The sequence below is a fragment of the Microplitis demolitor genome, chromosome 10, assembly GCF_026212275.2.
Source record: "Microplitis demolitor isolate Queensland-Clemson2020A chromosome 10, iyMicDemo2.1a, whole genome shotgun sequence".
NCBI lineage: Eukaryota > Metazoa > Arthropoda > Insecta > Hymenoptera > Braconidae > Microplitis > Microplitis demolitor.
In genome coordinates, this window is record NC_068554.1 from 1532376 (window position 1) to 1546243 (window position 13868).

Below are 13868 nucleotides of genomic sequence, written 5' to 3' on the forward strand. Positions count from 1 at the left end.
GAGTCCGTCAACGTGTACTCGGTAAAAAAAATCGCATTCCTTGTATTTTTACTTGGATTTTGGAAAACTCACTTTTATTTTGAGTTAAATTTTTAATGACACTGAAGTAAGAAGACATTTGATAATTTTTGAATTCTTTTAAATATGATAAATTAAAAAATAAAAATATATCAGAAAATTGCACTTGTAGCTTTTTTAATTCTCTACATGCGCATATTTTTAATTATTTTATTTTTTTGAAACTGATCTATTGAAAAACAATCCAAACAATTATTAACTGTCTGCTAACTTCAAGATCATAATTTTCGTGGAGGTTAAAAATTTAAAAAATCACATTTTTGAAATCTGCTTCTTATTTTAGTTGTCAGGTAGCGTTTTTTCTTTCGATTTCATCGCTGTCGTAATTCAATTATCACTGAAGAATAAAAATGAAAAAACTGCCTAATTGATGTTTATTTGTTACCATAGTAACAAAAAAAATTATTTAAATATTTAAATAATTTTCCATTAACCTAAATGTGAATAAATATCTTCAATCATAACTAAACTGAAGATAAAAATAAAAATTTGTGATAAAAAAGTTTGTGAAATAATTTAATAATTTAAAAAAGAAGAAGCTTGCGGTCTAATTTATCAAGATGTCTGTGGACTCACGGTAAGTACTTAACTTTTTCTTTCCTTACTATTTTTTGGACTCTTTTCAAAGACAGAGATTATATTTACGTGATCGCCAAACATATTCACCAAGGGTTAGAACCTTTTCCTTTATCTTTTTCCATATCTTACAAGACGTCAGGGTTAGGAAAAAAAACGTCAGAAAAGCTCTTAAGGTATAAAATCTCTGGCTCCTGATGCTGCTACTGACGTGAGTATTTTGACATAAGACTTGACACTAAAACGAAATTACCTTTTTTTATTTTCTCCCCATACAACCCATTAATCCTTAATCCTGATTGATTGTATGATTAATCGTAAATCACCAACTAATTTTTTGAATTTCATTTTATACTTTTTTTCCTCAATTTTATAAACTTTCATTTTTTTTGTATTTATCTCAGTCACGTTAAACGATTACGGCTGATAGATAATTGCTTTTATATTCGAACGGACACGAAGTATAGATAAATATATAAAAAAAAATATGAAAAAAAAACTAATCGTAAAACGGTGATAGCTTATGCAATTATTTTTATTCAATCATTTATCATTTTTTTTCTTTTTATTTAATACCATATATACATATCTATATATGTTGCTCTGCTTCATATGTATACAGTGTTTTTTTTATGTTTTTTTTTGTACATTTATTTTTTTTGCACATACGCACGCACACACTGATACAGACGACACTGAGAGAAGCCTGAAAATGCATCAAATGAACGTGGTGGCTTTTTTGGTCTGCAATCTACCATCACGTCCACAAAATTTAAAATAATTTTGTCCCATAGGATAAAAAATAATACAAATAAAAAAAAAGTGCAGATGAAAATTTTAATAGCACACATTCGCCATTTGTCTGTTTTTAATGATAAAAAGGGACGTCATATTTACATGAATATCAAAAAGTGATAATTTGATTATTTTTATAAAAAGTCCATTAAAAAAAATTAAATGATGTTTGTTCGAATAAAAAAAACGAAATTTCAATTCGCTTAGGATAAAATATTTAGCATCTATATGAAGATCTACTCTAATTTCAGTAGATCTTAATATAAAATTAGATGATGTTAATTTAGCCAGATGTCATTAGATTTAAATTATTTTCTGGGGGGAAAAAAAAAAAAATTTTGGGTACAGTAGCAGTGATTATTTAATTTTGAAAAATTATTAGGAGAAAATATAATTGATATGAATAATGAGCTAATAATGAGTCGGTGTTGAAATTTATGGGCAATAGAACACACATATGATGGATAGTAACCGGAATTAATGATGATCAGTAGCTGTGATGCATTACAACAACCATTAGAAATAATAAATCATTAATCATAAGTTATATTGAATCGTAGATGGATGCCGTGCAATGTTAAGATCGAAGCCAATGTCCAGAGCACAGACTGCGATGGAATAATCCTGGTGTCCAGCTACTGGCCACCCGGATTGAATGAGCCTGAGCCTTTCAAGATAGTCCTGTATGCAGCAGCTCAAATTGACAGCGCACTTGGTAAAGTTTGTACGCCGGTGGTATTACCCATTAATCTGCCGGCCAGACGATTCATCTACAGCCCAACTGGTGTTCTCAACGCTGATTATCACGACCTACGGAGTTTCGGTGAAGCTGCCACCAGAGGAATCCAAAGGTAATCACGTCAAGATCCAACCCTACGGGGATTTAAGTGTAGCTCGGAATAAAGGGAAAATAACATAAAAAAATACCATTCGGACGTTACTGAAAATAATAAAAAAATAAAATGTAATTTACTGTGGCTTATCTGTTTCAGACAGCTATTATTTTTTTTTCTTTTTTAAATCCTTTATTCATTCAATGCTAAGCTAACATTAACCAAGTTGAAAATTTTAACGGTCTATTTTTTAATTTTTTTTGTAATGGAATTTTTTATTTTATCAGTTTGATAATTCCTGGGAAATGATAACTTAGATCTGTAATTTTCGTTGACCAAATTGAGGCAAATTATCGAACTATGAAATTTTTAATTTTTACTATAGAATAAATTTTGAAAGCTGTTCCGTAAAAAAAAAAAAAAAACAGATTTGCTTCCACTCGTTTAAATTTTGTCATAATCGTTGCAATGTATTTTTGTAAATCGCTTGAGGCTGAGTTTATGTCACTAGAATAGTGAATCATAACGAAAAATATCGCCCTGAGTATTAATAATCATCACTGAGAACTTTTGCAGACAAAAGTGTGATTTAGTAACAAAAAAAAAGAATTAAAATAGAAAAGTATAAAGTGATGTCTTCAAAAACTTCCTATTATATATTTTTTAAGCCGTTCTATTTTCTTACCACAGTAAATAAATATATATATATATATATATATATATCTATATGTACTAGGCCTGTAAATAACATTTATGTGCTCTTACTTTACGCCTCTATACAGCAGTAATTTCGCACACGCGGCACAACAGTCAAGTGAGTGCGAATATACAAGCGAAAAAAAAAAATAAAATAAAATGAGAAAAAATAGAGCAAAACAAGTGGTGCTTTCTTGTTAAAGTACATAAATTATTTTTTAAATCAATTTATGGATTAATTTAAAATAAAAATTTCAAATATTATTTTTGAATAAATAATGACATTCACAACTGAACAACAATATAGAAAAAAATAAATATAAAAAAATAATGGTTTTATATGACAGAGCAGTGGAAGCAGGCGTGAGATATCCCATGATAGTTATTCTCCCTGACGCGCGCTTTGAAAACGTTGAATTGGTCACTCTTCTTGGCGCCCTCGAGGGTCTCTATGTAGTAAGTATCCACTTAACCTTTCATTACTCGTCCACTTCTCATTACTCTTTATTCATCTTCTAACATCATTTTTTTTTATTATTATTATGACTGTCTCTTTCTTCGATAAATCGAAATTTTCCAATTATTCGGAATTTGTCATATGTGCGTTTTAAATTTAATTTTCGAAATTATGGTCAGATAATTTGACAATTTTAAATAGGGGTAGCGAGACGGGGGGGGGGGGCAAACTGGGCTCCTGAAGAAATGAGGGCTTATATGTAATATAAATGTCAGCCCATTTCGCCCCCAATGCCCATTTTACCCCCACTTCCCCTACTTCATAGTTTGGCGGGATAATTTAAATTTTGAGCGCAACATTTGATTACATGCGTACCCCTAATGCCTATTTTACAATTAGTATTAGAAAAAAAATAATAATTTATCCGAAATTTTTAGCAAAATGAAACTTTTTAATCACCTATACCATAAATGAATTTAAAAAAACATAATAGTAAAATATTTATCGAAAAATGAACTTTGAAGAAAGTAATTAAATGTTAATTCTCGTATAATATCAAAGAACCAAACTATAACTCCTTGACTCGTTATCCCGAGCATCTTTCCTTTGTGTCTCGTTTCCAAAAGAACCATTTTTCTCATTTCCTAAGGCTATAATAGCATTCGCGTCTTTTGCTAAACCTTATACTCGTCTTATGCTACTGCATTACTACCCCATGCTGCTCTTGTATTCCATATACGCGGCGGCATATTCAGTTACTCAAGTATATGTATACTATACATATAGATTTTTGTATTATATACATGTATAAATGTATACGTGTATACAAATGTGTAGGTACCTTCTGCGTTGAGTAAGTTTAGTTTCGTAGGGTAACTTTAAAGTCCTAAGGTTAAGTCACGCGTGGGACGGGAAGTAACGTGACCTCTACTCTCTCAAACATGACTGCGAGCTACCAAATACCTTGCGTTCCTTCCTCTTTCTCTCTCGGGGACTCTTAAATTATTTTTTTGTCAAACTCAAAAATTATTTAGCATCTTAAATTTACGTATCTTCGGTCGGGGAAATTTACTTTATTTAATTAATCATTTAATGTTTTTTTTATTTTATTTTGTGATTACACGAGTTGCGTCTAAAAAAAAAAATTTATTTGAGGCATGAATTGATTTTTATTTTTCGTGGTTATTTCCGGTGACATTAAAATTATTTTTATCCGAACAAAAAGGTCAATTATTTTTCGACGATACTCGTAATTTTTATACGTGATATGATTAATAAGTTGTGATAAAGATTTTTTAAATCGTGATTAAAATAATTTCTTTCGTGACATTTTCGTAAAATTTTTTTTTAAAACTTCGGGAAATCAAAATTTTTACGAAGTAATGGAAGCTTAAAAAAAAAATTAACAAATGAATCGACTTGAAGTTTTCATTTTTCATCTGCCCAATTAATTATTTTGTTTTATAAAAAAAAAATTAATTGATTTCTAAGTGTCCTACAACGGACACCTTAGAATAATCGTTATGTGCTTGCGTTAATTTGTCTTTATTTAAAAACTAAAGCCACTAGAAGAAAGAGAAATCAGCGGAGATTATTGTAACAAAGCGTATCAGTTGGGCGTCTGGAGTCCCATCAACAGCAAAAACCTTGAGGGTATCGTCAAACTAGCCTGTGCACTCGAGAGCGGGAGATACGTCGCCAGGGATATCGGTAAGTCTTCAAGTGGAGAAAAAATGGGTGGAAAAAAAAAACTAAACAAATAGAACGAATCGAAGTTGAGAGTAGAGAAGGAAAAGATCAATCCTCTTCTTCTTCTTCTTCTTCTTCTTCCTTTACCTCAAACTCCTCACACGTTCTCTTTTTCCGTGTCAGGCTGGTCGGAGTTGTTTGCGCGATAAACTTTTCGAGTAACGGCACACTTGGATGAGGGCTCAAAGTAGTGGGGGTGGGCTGGGGATAAGACGCAAAATGATGGAGAGAAGTGAAGAAATTTTTTTAGGATGAGTTGAGGAAAAATGGGGAGCTAAACGATGGAGTTTCTTTTCTAAGACTAGGGTCTCAGGGGTGGAGCTGCTCTGCGTCGAGAAACCCTTCCAGTAATAGTGACGACGAAGAAGACAAACACCGACGAAAAGTACGTCCATCTTTTCGTCCTAATTGAGAATCGAGACGGCAAACTTATATAACCCTTTTTCACCCCTTTTCCCCCGTCATTCTTTGCTGAATTTTTTTACTCCCCCGTTTCTTTGAGGTTAAAAAAAATTCAAGTCATGAACGGTATCCAATAATCGACGTCAATTTAAAATGTAACTAAAGTCGCAACCGGTCAATTGAACGCCAATATATATAGTTATATATATATTGGCCATTTCAGTTATATAATTTAAAAAAAATATATATTTTAAATAAATAAAGTCAATAAGCAAAAAATTTTTCACAGGGTCTCAATGTCCTACTAATGATACCAGTCAACACGTGGAACTAAACTCTTGCCTATGTAATTTCGTCACATATGAGTTTAATAAAAAAGAATTTATTTCTTTTAATATCATTGACATTCACACGGAGAGAAAAGTAAATTTTCGAATCCAATCTTATATATTGCAAGGGATAAAAATAAGTATTTATGTTCTATCAATTTAATTTTGCGAGAAAAAAAAATAAATTTTAAATAGATTATTGATTACTCATTCAAACTGATGACTAATATTTTTAAATCGCTCAATAATTTATTTTATTTCCGCTTATATTAGACCGCGAGTGAAAAATATAATTAAGGATAAAAAAAAATGAAAGTAATTATTGACTTTACTGGATACTATTCCCACAGTAATTTCATAATAAAAGAATTTTGCCGCTGTAATGTATACCTGAGGAAAATAAAAACCGATAAAATAATAATAACAAAACATCCAACGACAGATTTATCCCCGAGAAAAAATGAATATGATTACTTTTATAATAAATACGGTATTAAAAAATTTGTCGGCCATTCAACACTCAGTTCACTAAGGGATTACATAAAGAGTATATTTCGACAAAAAACATTTCAAAATTCCATTTATGTACGAGATTATGAAAAAATTGAACTATTGAACAATTTTATGGGTCAAAATTTCGACAATAATATCAAATGTCTGAGAGATCTGGGTTTTGATGCCGAAGAAATCGTGACGACCACTTGCAAATATCATGACAGGATATACAGTTACTGTGCGCATGATAACGCACTTGTGATGGCTAACTGGTTAATGGAGAAAAATTCATTTATGGTACAGTCGCCCAAAGATATTGTTTACATTGTCACCGATTTCGCTGGCCATCGAGATAAATCTCATAAATTTGTCATCAAGGAACTGAGTATCTGCGGTTTGGACATTGATGGTAAAATTGTTTATCAAAAATTGTGTGTCTTCAAGTCCTACGGAAGATATGAAAAGTTACAAGACGTGGAACGGATCAATTTTGATAATTATTACGACACATATGGAATCAAATGGCTGGCAGGAACTCAAGTCTTGGGAAAATTTAAGACTAATATTTGTAAAATGTTGAACAATTTGGGAGTGAAGTATATTTATGTCAGAAATTTTGATAAAAAACATACTTTGGCAACGGTAATTGGCGATACTTTTGATATTGTGTGTTTAGATGAGTATAATTACGTCGAAGGAATAGAAGAAAGGAGTAATTGCGGTTATCATACCCATGAAGATACGGATAAAAATATATGTATTCATGACAGTGTTAAGAGTATGGTAAATTGGATACTGGAAAAAAAAATTTTTGATAGTAAAGAGAGGACGTTTGAGGAAGTTGATTGCCCGGCGCTTTATTATCAACAATTTGAAAATAATTATAGTGATTATATTAGTAGTTTTGATGGTAATCAAAATGTATTTCGGACTCCATTAGTTTTAGAAAATATTTGAGTTTAATTTTTTTACACTAGGGTGGATAAAATCTTTTCTTTTTCTTCTAAAAGTATAAAAATAGTAAAATTCAAATTTTGAAAATTTTTCGTAACTTGACCCCTGGGATTGCTATCGAGAGCCTTATTAAGGGCGAATAAAAAAATTTAGCCGATAGTGAAGCAAAATGGAACACTATTTTTGAACAAATAAAAAATTGTAAGTTTATTTACAGTTTTTGAAAAATGAGTGGGGTAATTTGGTCAGCTGAATAGTGTTACCACTAAAATTTTTATAAAAAATTATTTTCATTGTTAAAATTAAAAATAATGGACTAATAAGGGGTGAGGGATTTTTTGTTAAAAAATGGTCTCTCATTTTGTCCCACTCTTTTCTGTTTCACAATTTTTATGATCGTAGCTAAAAACGTACATGGATTAGAGGAAAAAAAAATTTTTTACGTCCTTAGACTTTTTCATGGTATCCTTTGTCAGGATCCGCCCTGATGGGATCTGTGTCGGGATTAATAAATATTTAAAAATAAGGTGGAGCTGATCCAGAGCGAATGACGCCACATCGCGTAGAGGAGTACATAGCTGAATTATTCAACGAGACACGTATTCTAATGCAAGTTGTAAGCGACGAAGAAACACTCTTGCACGAATATCCACTTTTTGCGACAGTTAATCGCGCAGCTTCAGTGATACCGCGACACCGTGGTAGAATAATATTTCTTACTTATGAACCAATGGAGGTTGATGGAATCGCAGAAACACTCATGATTGTGGCCAAAGGGGTGACTTATGATACCGGTGGTACAGTAACGAAAGACAGAATTGGATTAACCGGAGGATCGCGACATAAATGCGGAGTTGCTGCTGCCGCTGGATTTATGCAGGTGTCGTGTTTCCTACTAATTGTTTTTATAATCAGTGAATAATTAGTAAATTTAGTTAAAAAAAAAAAACATAGATAATTGTTTAATACAATGAGTTTAATTATTTAAATTGAAGGTAGTAAATTTACTGAAACCTCGGACAACAAAAGTGGTAGTTGCTTTGTGCGTTCTCCGCAACAGCACTGGGGAAAATGGTTACGTGCCTGACGAAGTGATTACTAGTAAATCCGGGCGTAGAGTTCGCATCGTCAACACCGACATTGAGGGTAGATTGTCTATCGCAGATGCCCTTTTTCATATTAAGGAAATGGCAATGTACTCTGTAAATCCACACATTTTCACAATTGCTACTGTAATGACACAGGCTAAGCTGGCCACTGGAACTGGATATTCTGTAATTATTTTATTACATTTCCTTTATTTTTACTTCTTCAGAAAAATAAAAAAAAAGGTGAAATGGGAGTCGAAAAAAAAATCTCACGAGGTTTTTTTCTGATTTAACTTTTTTTTGTCTCCACTAACTGTCAATATTACCCATAAAAATTAAAAAAATTTTAATTATGGGACAAAATGAGCCACTGAAAGAAAATTAAATAATTTTAATTTATAAAAAATTTTAAACGGTCCATCTTGCCCTTTTTTCTATTTATTGACATTATGAAACTTTATTTTTATTTTTAAAGTTTTAAATTGAAAGTGAGTGAATTGAATGAATTCAATCGTTTCCATCTGTTGCAATTGTATATACTCAAGGGATTCTTTTATTATCTTCACAATTTTTCGCAATTTTTATTATATATATATATATATATACTAACATTTCTACTTGGAAGATTGTAGACAGAGTAATAGAATGTTTTTGTATCTCTATCATCCCGTGGGTTTCATTCTATGTGGAGAATTCATTAAGAAGTGATATAAGAGATACCTTCACCTTTACCTTTTTCATTTTATTTTATCATGTCCACGTTCTTGGCACAAGTTTGCTGAGAATCTCATTCGTCAAAAAGTATTGCAATTTATTTAATAATTATTATTATTTTCTTTCCGCTTATTTTGACTTTTTAGTTTGATATAAAAAAAAAAAGTTCAATGGAGGTCTGATTAATTAATAGTGTGAGAGTAATTTATTTTTATTTTATTATGAATAGCTCACTTGGAGAGTTTTAAAACACCTCATATTTGAATAATTTTATTAAAAATCTTGAAGGCTTCATAATATCCCCTTCGTTAAACTTGATTTTAAAATTGAGATAAATGTTTCAATTAGAGTCACTTTAAGGGTTAACCTTAATTACATTTCATCTTGTTTTGTCTTAATAATTCTCTAAACTTAATAATAATAATTAAGTCGAGTCATTAATCATTTTTGATATTTTATTTTATTTTTCAAGTTGTTACACTAAATGTCATAAGAGTAAAAATAAAAATATATCACTTTTAATAATATCTATGACCTAGTAATTTACAAATTCAAGTTCACTGTTTTTTTTTTAAATTTAGTTTCAAAAATTTTAGGACAAAATGGACCTCCTAAAAAATTTCTGTGAGTTTATTATTTAATTTTTTTTTTCTGTTCTCACATAAGTACAGACTCGTTGTACAATCCACCAAAAAAAAAAACTTAGTTGTGGGGTAAAATGGATCCTTGTAAAAAAATTTTAAAAATTCACAAAATTTAAGATTTTATAATTTTTTAAAAGAAATTTTGTATGGCCAACAATACCCCTCGATATTCATTTTAACCCTGTGTCATTTTTGATAAAAGAAAAAAGGGCCCATTTTTCCCCCTGTCTCATTTTCTATAATCAAGTAAAGAGTCGGTTAAAAAAATAATCTTCTGAAAAATTGTGACAGCTCGTCAGTAAAAAAAAAAAAATAAAAATGAATGTGTCAGTAATTAGGGCAATCAATAATAAGAACTTGACACTAATTTAAAGTTAAAATCAGCTTGTAATAGATAATGCAGTGGCCCGTAGTGTAAATAATGCTGAAAAACTTGAAATTTCTGGAGATTTGATTGGAGATCCATTTGAAATTTTGCGTCTCCGTCGTGAAGATTTTTTGTCCTTTTCATCTTCTGGAGGAAGTGAAGACATAAAACAAGGTTCTGTTGTACCAATAACAAGACGTGAACGTTTTCAACAAAGTCCTGCGGCTTTTCTGATAATGACATCTGCTTTAGACAAGGTATTCATTTGCTTACATTTACACATTACCCGGTTCTATAAAGACGTTTTATACTCCGACTAAATTAAAGCACTTGATGAATAAAGTTGAGTGTTATTCGAAAGTATGTTTGGTGATGCCAATCAACTAAAAATTGGCCCGAACTTTTAATCGAACAAACATTAAACGTTTACGTCCTTCTTAAGTACGTCGTTAAAAGTTGACGGAACAATTAATGAACTTGAAGCATCATATTGATTTATCAATTCGACTAAAAACTCCTTGAAAAATTTATATTTTCATTTAAACAGCACAATAATTTTACTAATTACAAAACTTGGTTAATTAATACTCCGGTATGTATTTTTATTAATTATTATTTAAATTTTAATGGCATTGAAATAGACTCGGAAGTGAATGATAAAAATATTAATTAAATTTTGTTTTCTTTTAATTTCTGGTCATGACAATAATCTTAAGCCGAGGAATTTTCGTTAAACTACCCGCTACCCTTGACTACTCTATAGTGATATTACTACTACTACTTTAACTACTATTAAAGCTATACTCATTTTCAAGCGGTTTAATTACCCAAGTTGTCGTGTCGTGAATTAAAGTTGTTTAGATTCGCCAACTCGTAAATTTCGTTACCAGTCCAACCGGTACGTTTAATTCAACGGCTAAGACTTATTGCGCAAGTGTTTAAGTTTATGTAAATATATATTTATTATTATTATTATTATTATTATTATTATTATAGCAAAATTGTAGGCATGGAATTTTACGAAAATTCATTCAAAACCTATAAGAAATAGATTTTCCATGGGATCATGCCCTCTCTAAAAATGAATTAGTGAAAAACACTATTTAGCAGTGAATAGTCACTTACTGCTAATGAAAAGTATACTACTCTTCGAATTAGTGACATACTTTTCACTAGTAAATAGTGAAAAGTCACTATTTTCACTGTTTCACATTTAAGAGAGCAGAAAAGTATGAATTTTGGGATTCTTACATAGAAAACTTAACCTAGAATGCAATGTAGAAATTTATGCTGCATTCCTGTACAAATTTTTTGAAAAGATTGTTTCAGAAATTCAGGATTTTCTGGGTTTTCTATTTTCTTAAGCCACCTTTGAGAATTCATATTTGAGGTAAAATTTACTGCCCTGTATATATGAAATTATGATAGAAAATAAAAATGAGAGTAATATCGACGATAAAAATAGTCTTGAAAACCTAGTGAGAGCTTACTATATTTTTATTATATTTTTTTATGGAACCTCGATATATTTTAACATTTATTTTTTACTATTATACCTATCGTGCTGTTGTATGTATATATGTATAGATGTATATATATATTTTTTTTTTTTCGACAAATTTATTTTTATGTTTCTGTAATGTCTATCAACCGATATAACCGTTTTATGGTTATACTTGATCCATTTTAGTACATATATCATGAACGTCAGACGTAATATTACGCTTTCATACAAAGACTGTTGAGTGAATGATAAAAAAAAGAAAAACAGTAAAAATATTTCATTGAAATTAATGTTATTCCGTTTTTGTAAAATGTCATTACAGCATGGAATAGAGAGTGAATTTCCACTAAAATACACATTTATCGGATTGACTTCCCATCTGTCAGTAGATCGTGATCTAGCAAAACCGTACCAGGGAAATCCGGTTCTGGGAATGTCTTACTGTTACCTGATACAAGGCAAGTACCTTACGATAAGAAGGGATCTTCAACCGCCAGCGATGCAATATGTCAGTGAGTTAGAATCTACACCCGTTCCCATCGCAACTTCTCATTCAACTGGAATTACTGCTGATTCTCCGCAAAATCCTCCAATCGTACTGTATCAACCCGTCATTCCCTATCCACAACCGCTATCAGATGATCCCTGCACCGACTCGGATAAATGTGAATTTCCAAAACCCGATCGCCAGGCTGTTAAAATTGAAGATAATAATAATAATAATAATAATAATAATAATAATAATAATAAGCGAAATGGATTGTCGACTGCATAGTCATCAAATTTTATATTGTTTTTTCATTATTTGAATAAAGTCTTATCTAATTGATAAATTATCAAAAATTTCATTGTTTTTATTCATAAGTATACATATATATACTTTACTTTCCAAAAATATTTTTTATTACCCTTAAAAACAGAAAATTTCATTACCAGCACGAATTTATTGTCTGGCACTGATATTTTCATCTGTCGGCATTATACATGGCCCAACTTACCGACCCTAGCTTGACCAACGGCGGCCCACTTTATGGTCAGTCAGTAGTAGAAGGGTTTCGTCTTCCTCTGTCGGTATTTTACACTTCGAATTTTCAAACCTGTTCGACCGGTTTTTGAATAAATAGATTTCTTTTTGCAAAAACAAAATTTATACTAATTGTTACCTACAAAATGAAAGTATATGATAGCATATATATATATCAACTTTAAAGATATCAAAGAATTTACCGAATTTCTTCCCAAAAAGTAGAAAAAACTGAAACCATTTTTTTGCTGAATTTTATTTCAATGCCTGTGCTAACTGAAAAAAGCAGTTTCACATCATACCTCTTCCAACACATCCGCATAAAGCTGTCGTACATATTTAACCATTTTTTCTATTCAATTGACTATAATAACTCATAATTGATCTTAATAGTTTGTTCTAATACATAAAATTCTTTGCATAAAAAAATAGTCGCAGTGAATGTAAACAAGTACCAATAAATTAATCAATTTCAATACGAAATCGCAGACATACAAGCGATCATGAAAAAATTTCTTAGCATAAAAAGATTAATGTACATGCATATATCGAGTATATGCAATAGCATTAACTGATTTCATAAACATATAAAACTATTAAAATTTTAATATTTTATGTAACTGTACTGTAATTTGCATTATTAATTTAATAGTATCATGATAATTTTTAAATTTACAATCTCCACATACACATAGTATTCGCACTTACATTTAAAAATGTGAGTAAATACATAAGAATTATTACTTATTGACAGTAAGGTCAAGAGATTCTTCAATAATAAGTAATAAAAATATGAATGATCACATATATACTAGCTGATAAAACCATTTAATGACTTGATTTATGTATTGCCCTCGTAATTCGAACAACCGATTTATTAAATTACCAATAATATATACCATCAAGTTGCTTTACACTGCTCTTATCTATTGAACCGCAATAAAGATATTCTCTAGTGTCATAAAAATTGTAGCAGCTAAATAATCTAATTATCGATAGTAGCAAACGCTACTTATATGTGTTATTACATACTAGCATTTCTCCCCCACACTGGGCGCCAATTTCAAAAAAATCTTTTTCTTTTCTTCATAGAAATTGAACATAAAAATAAAAAATGACGAAATTTCTGTAGATTTTTGGTAATGAGGCTTTATGTTGAACCT

General features: G+C 30.5%; 1 protein-coding gene across 1 annotated transcript; it reads left to right on the forward strand.

Annotated features, from left to right (window-relative positions):
• The first annotated feature begins 601 nt into the window (after positions 1 to 601).
• Positions 602 to 12688, forward strand: LOC103571876 (putative aminopeptidase W07G4.4). Its single transcript, XM_053742452.1, has 9 exons — positions 602 to 655; positions 2010 to 2300; positions 3326 to 3434; positions 4998 to 5145; positions 7892 to 8244; positions 8360 to 8638; positions 10195 to 10434; positions 12004 to 12375; positions 12602 to 12688. Exons 1-9 carry the CDS (start codon positions 639 to 641, stop codon positions 12686 to 12688), a joined length of 1896 nt encoding a protein of 631 aa, XP_053598427.1. The 5' UTR covers positions 602 to 638.
• Positions 12689 to 13868: the final 1180 nt, after the last annotated feature.

What these genes read in the sequence shown, in the direction of transcription:
- LOC103571876 (XM_053742452.1), top strand. An exon ending in CTGCCGCTGGATTTATGCAG is followed by an intron (nt 8,245 to 8,359) that starts GTGTCGTGTTTC and finishes TTTAAATTGAAG; the next exon opens with GTAGTAAATTTACTGAAACC. An exon ending in CCACTGGAACTGGATATTCT is followed by an intron (nt 8,639 to 10,194) that starts GTAATTATTTTA and finishes AGTTAAAATCAG; the next exon opens with CTTGTAATAGATAATGCAGT.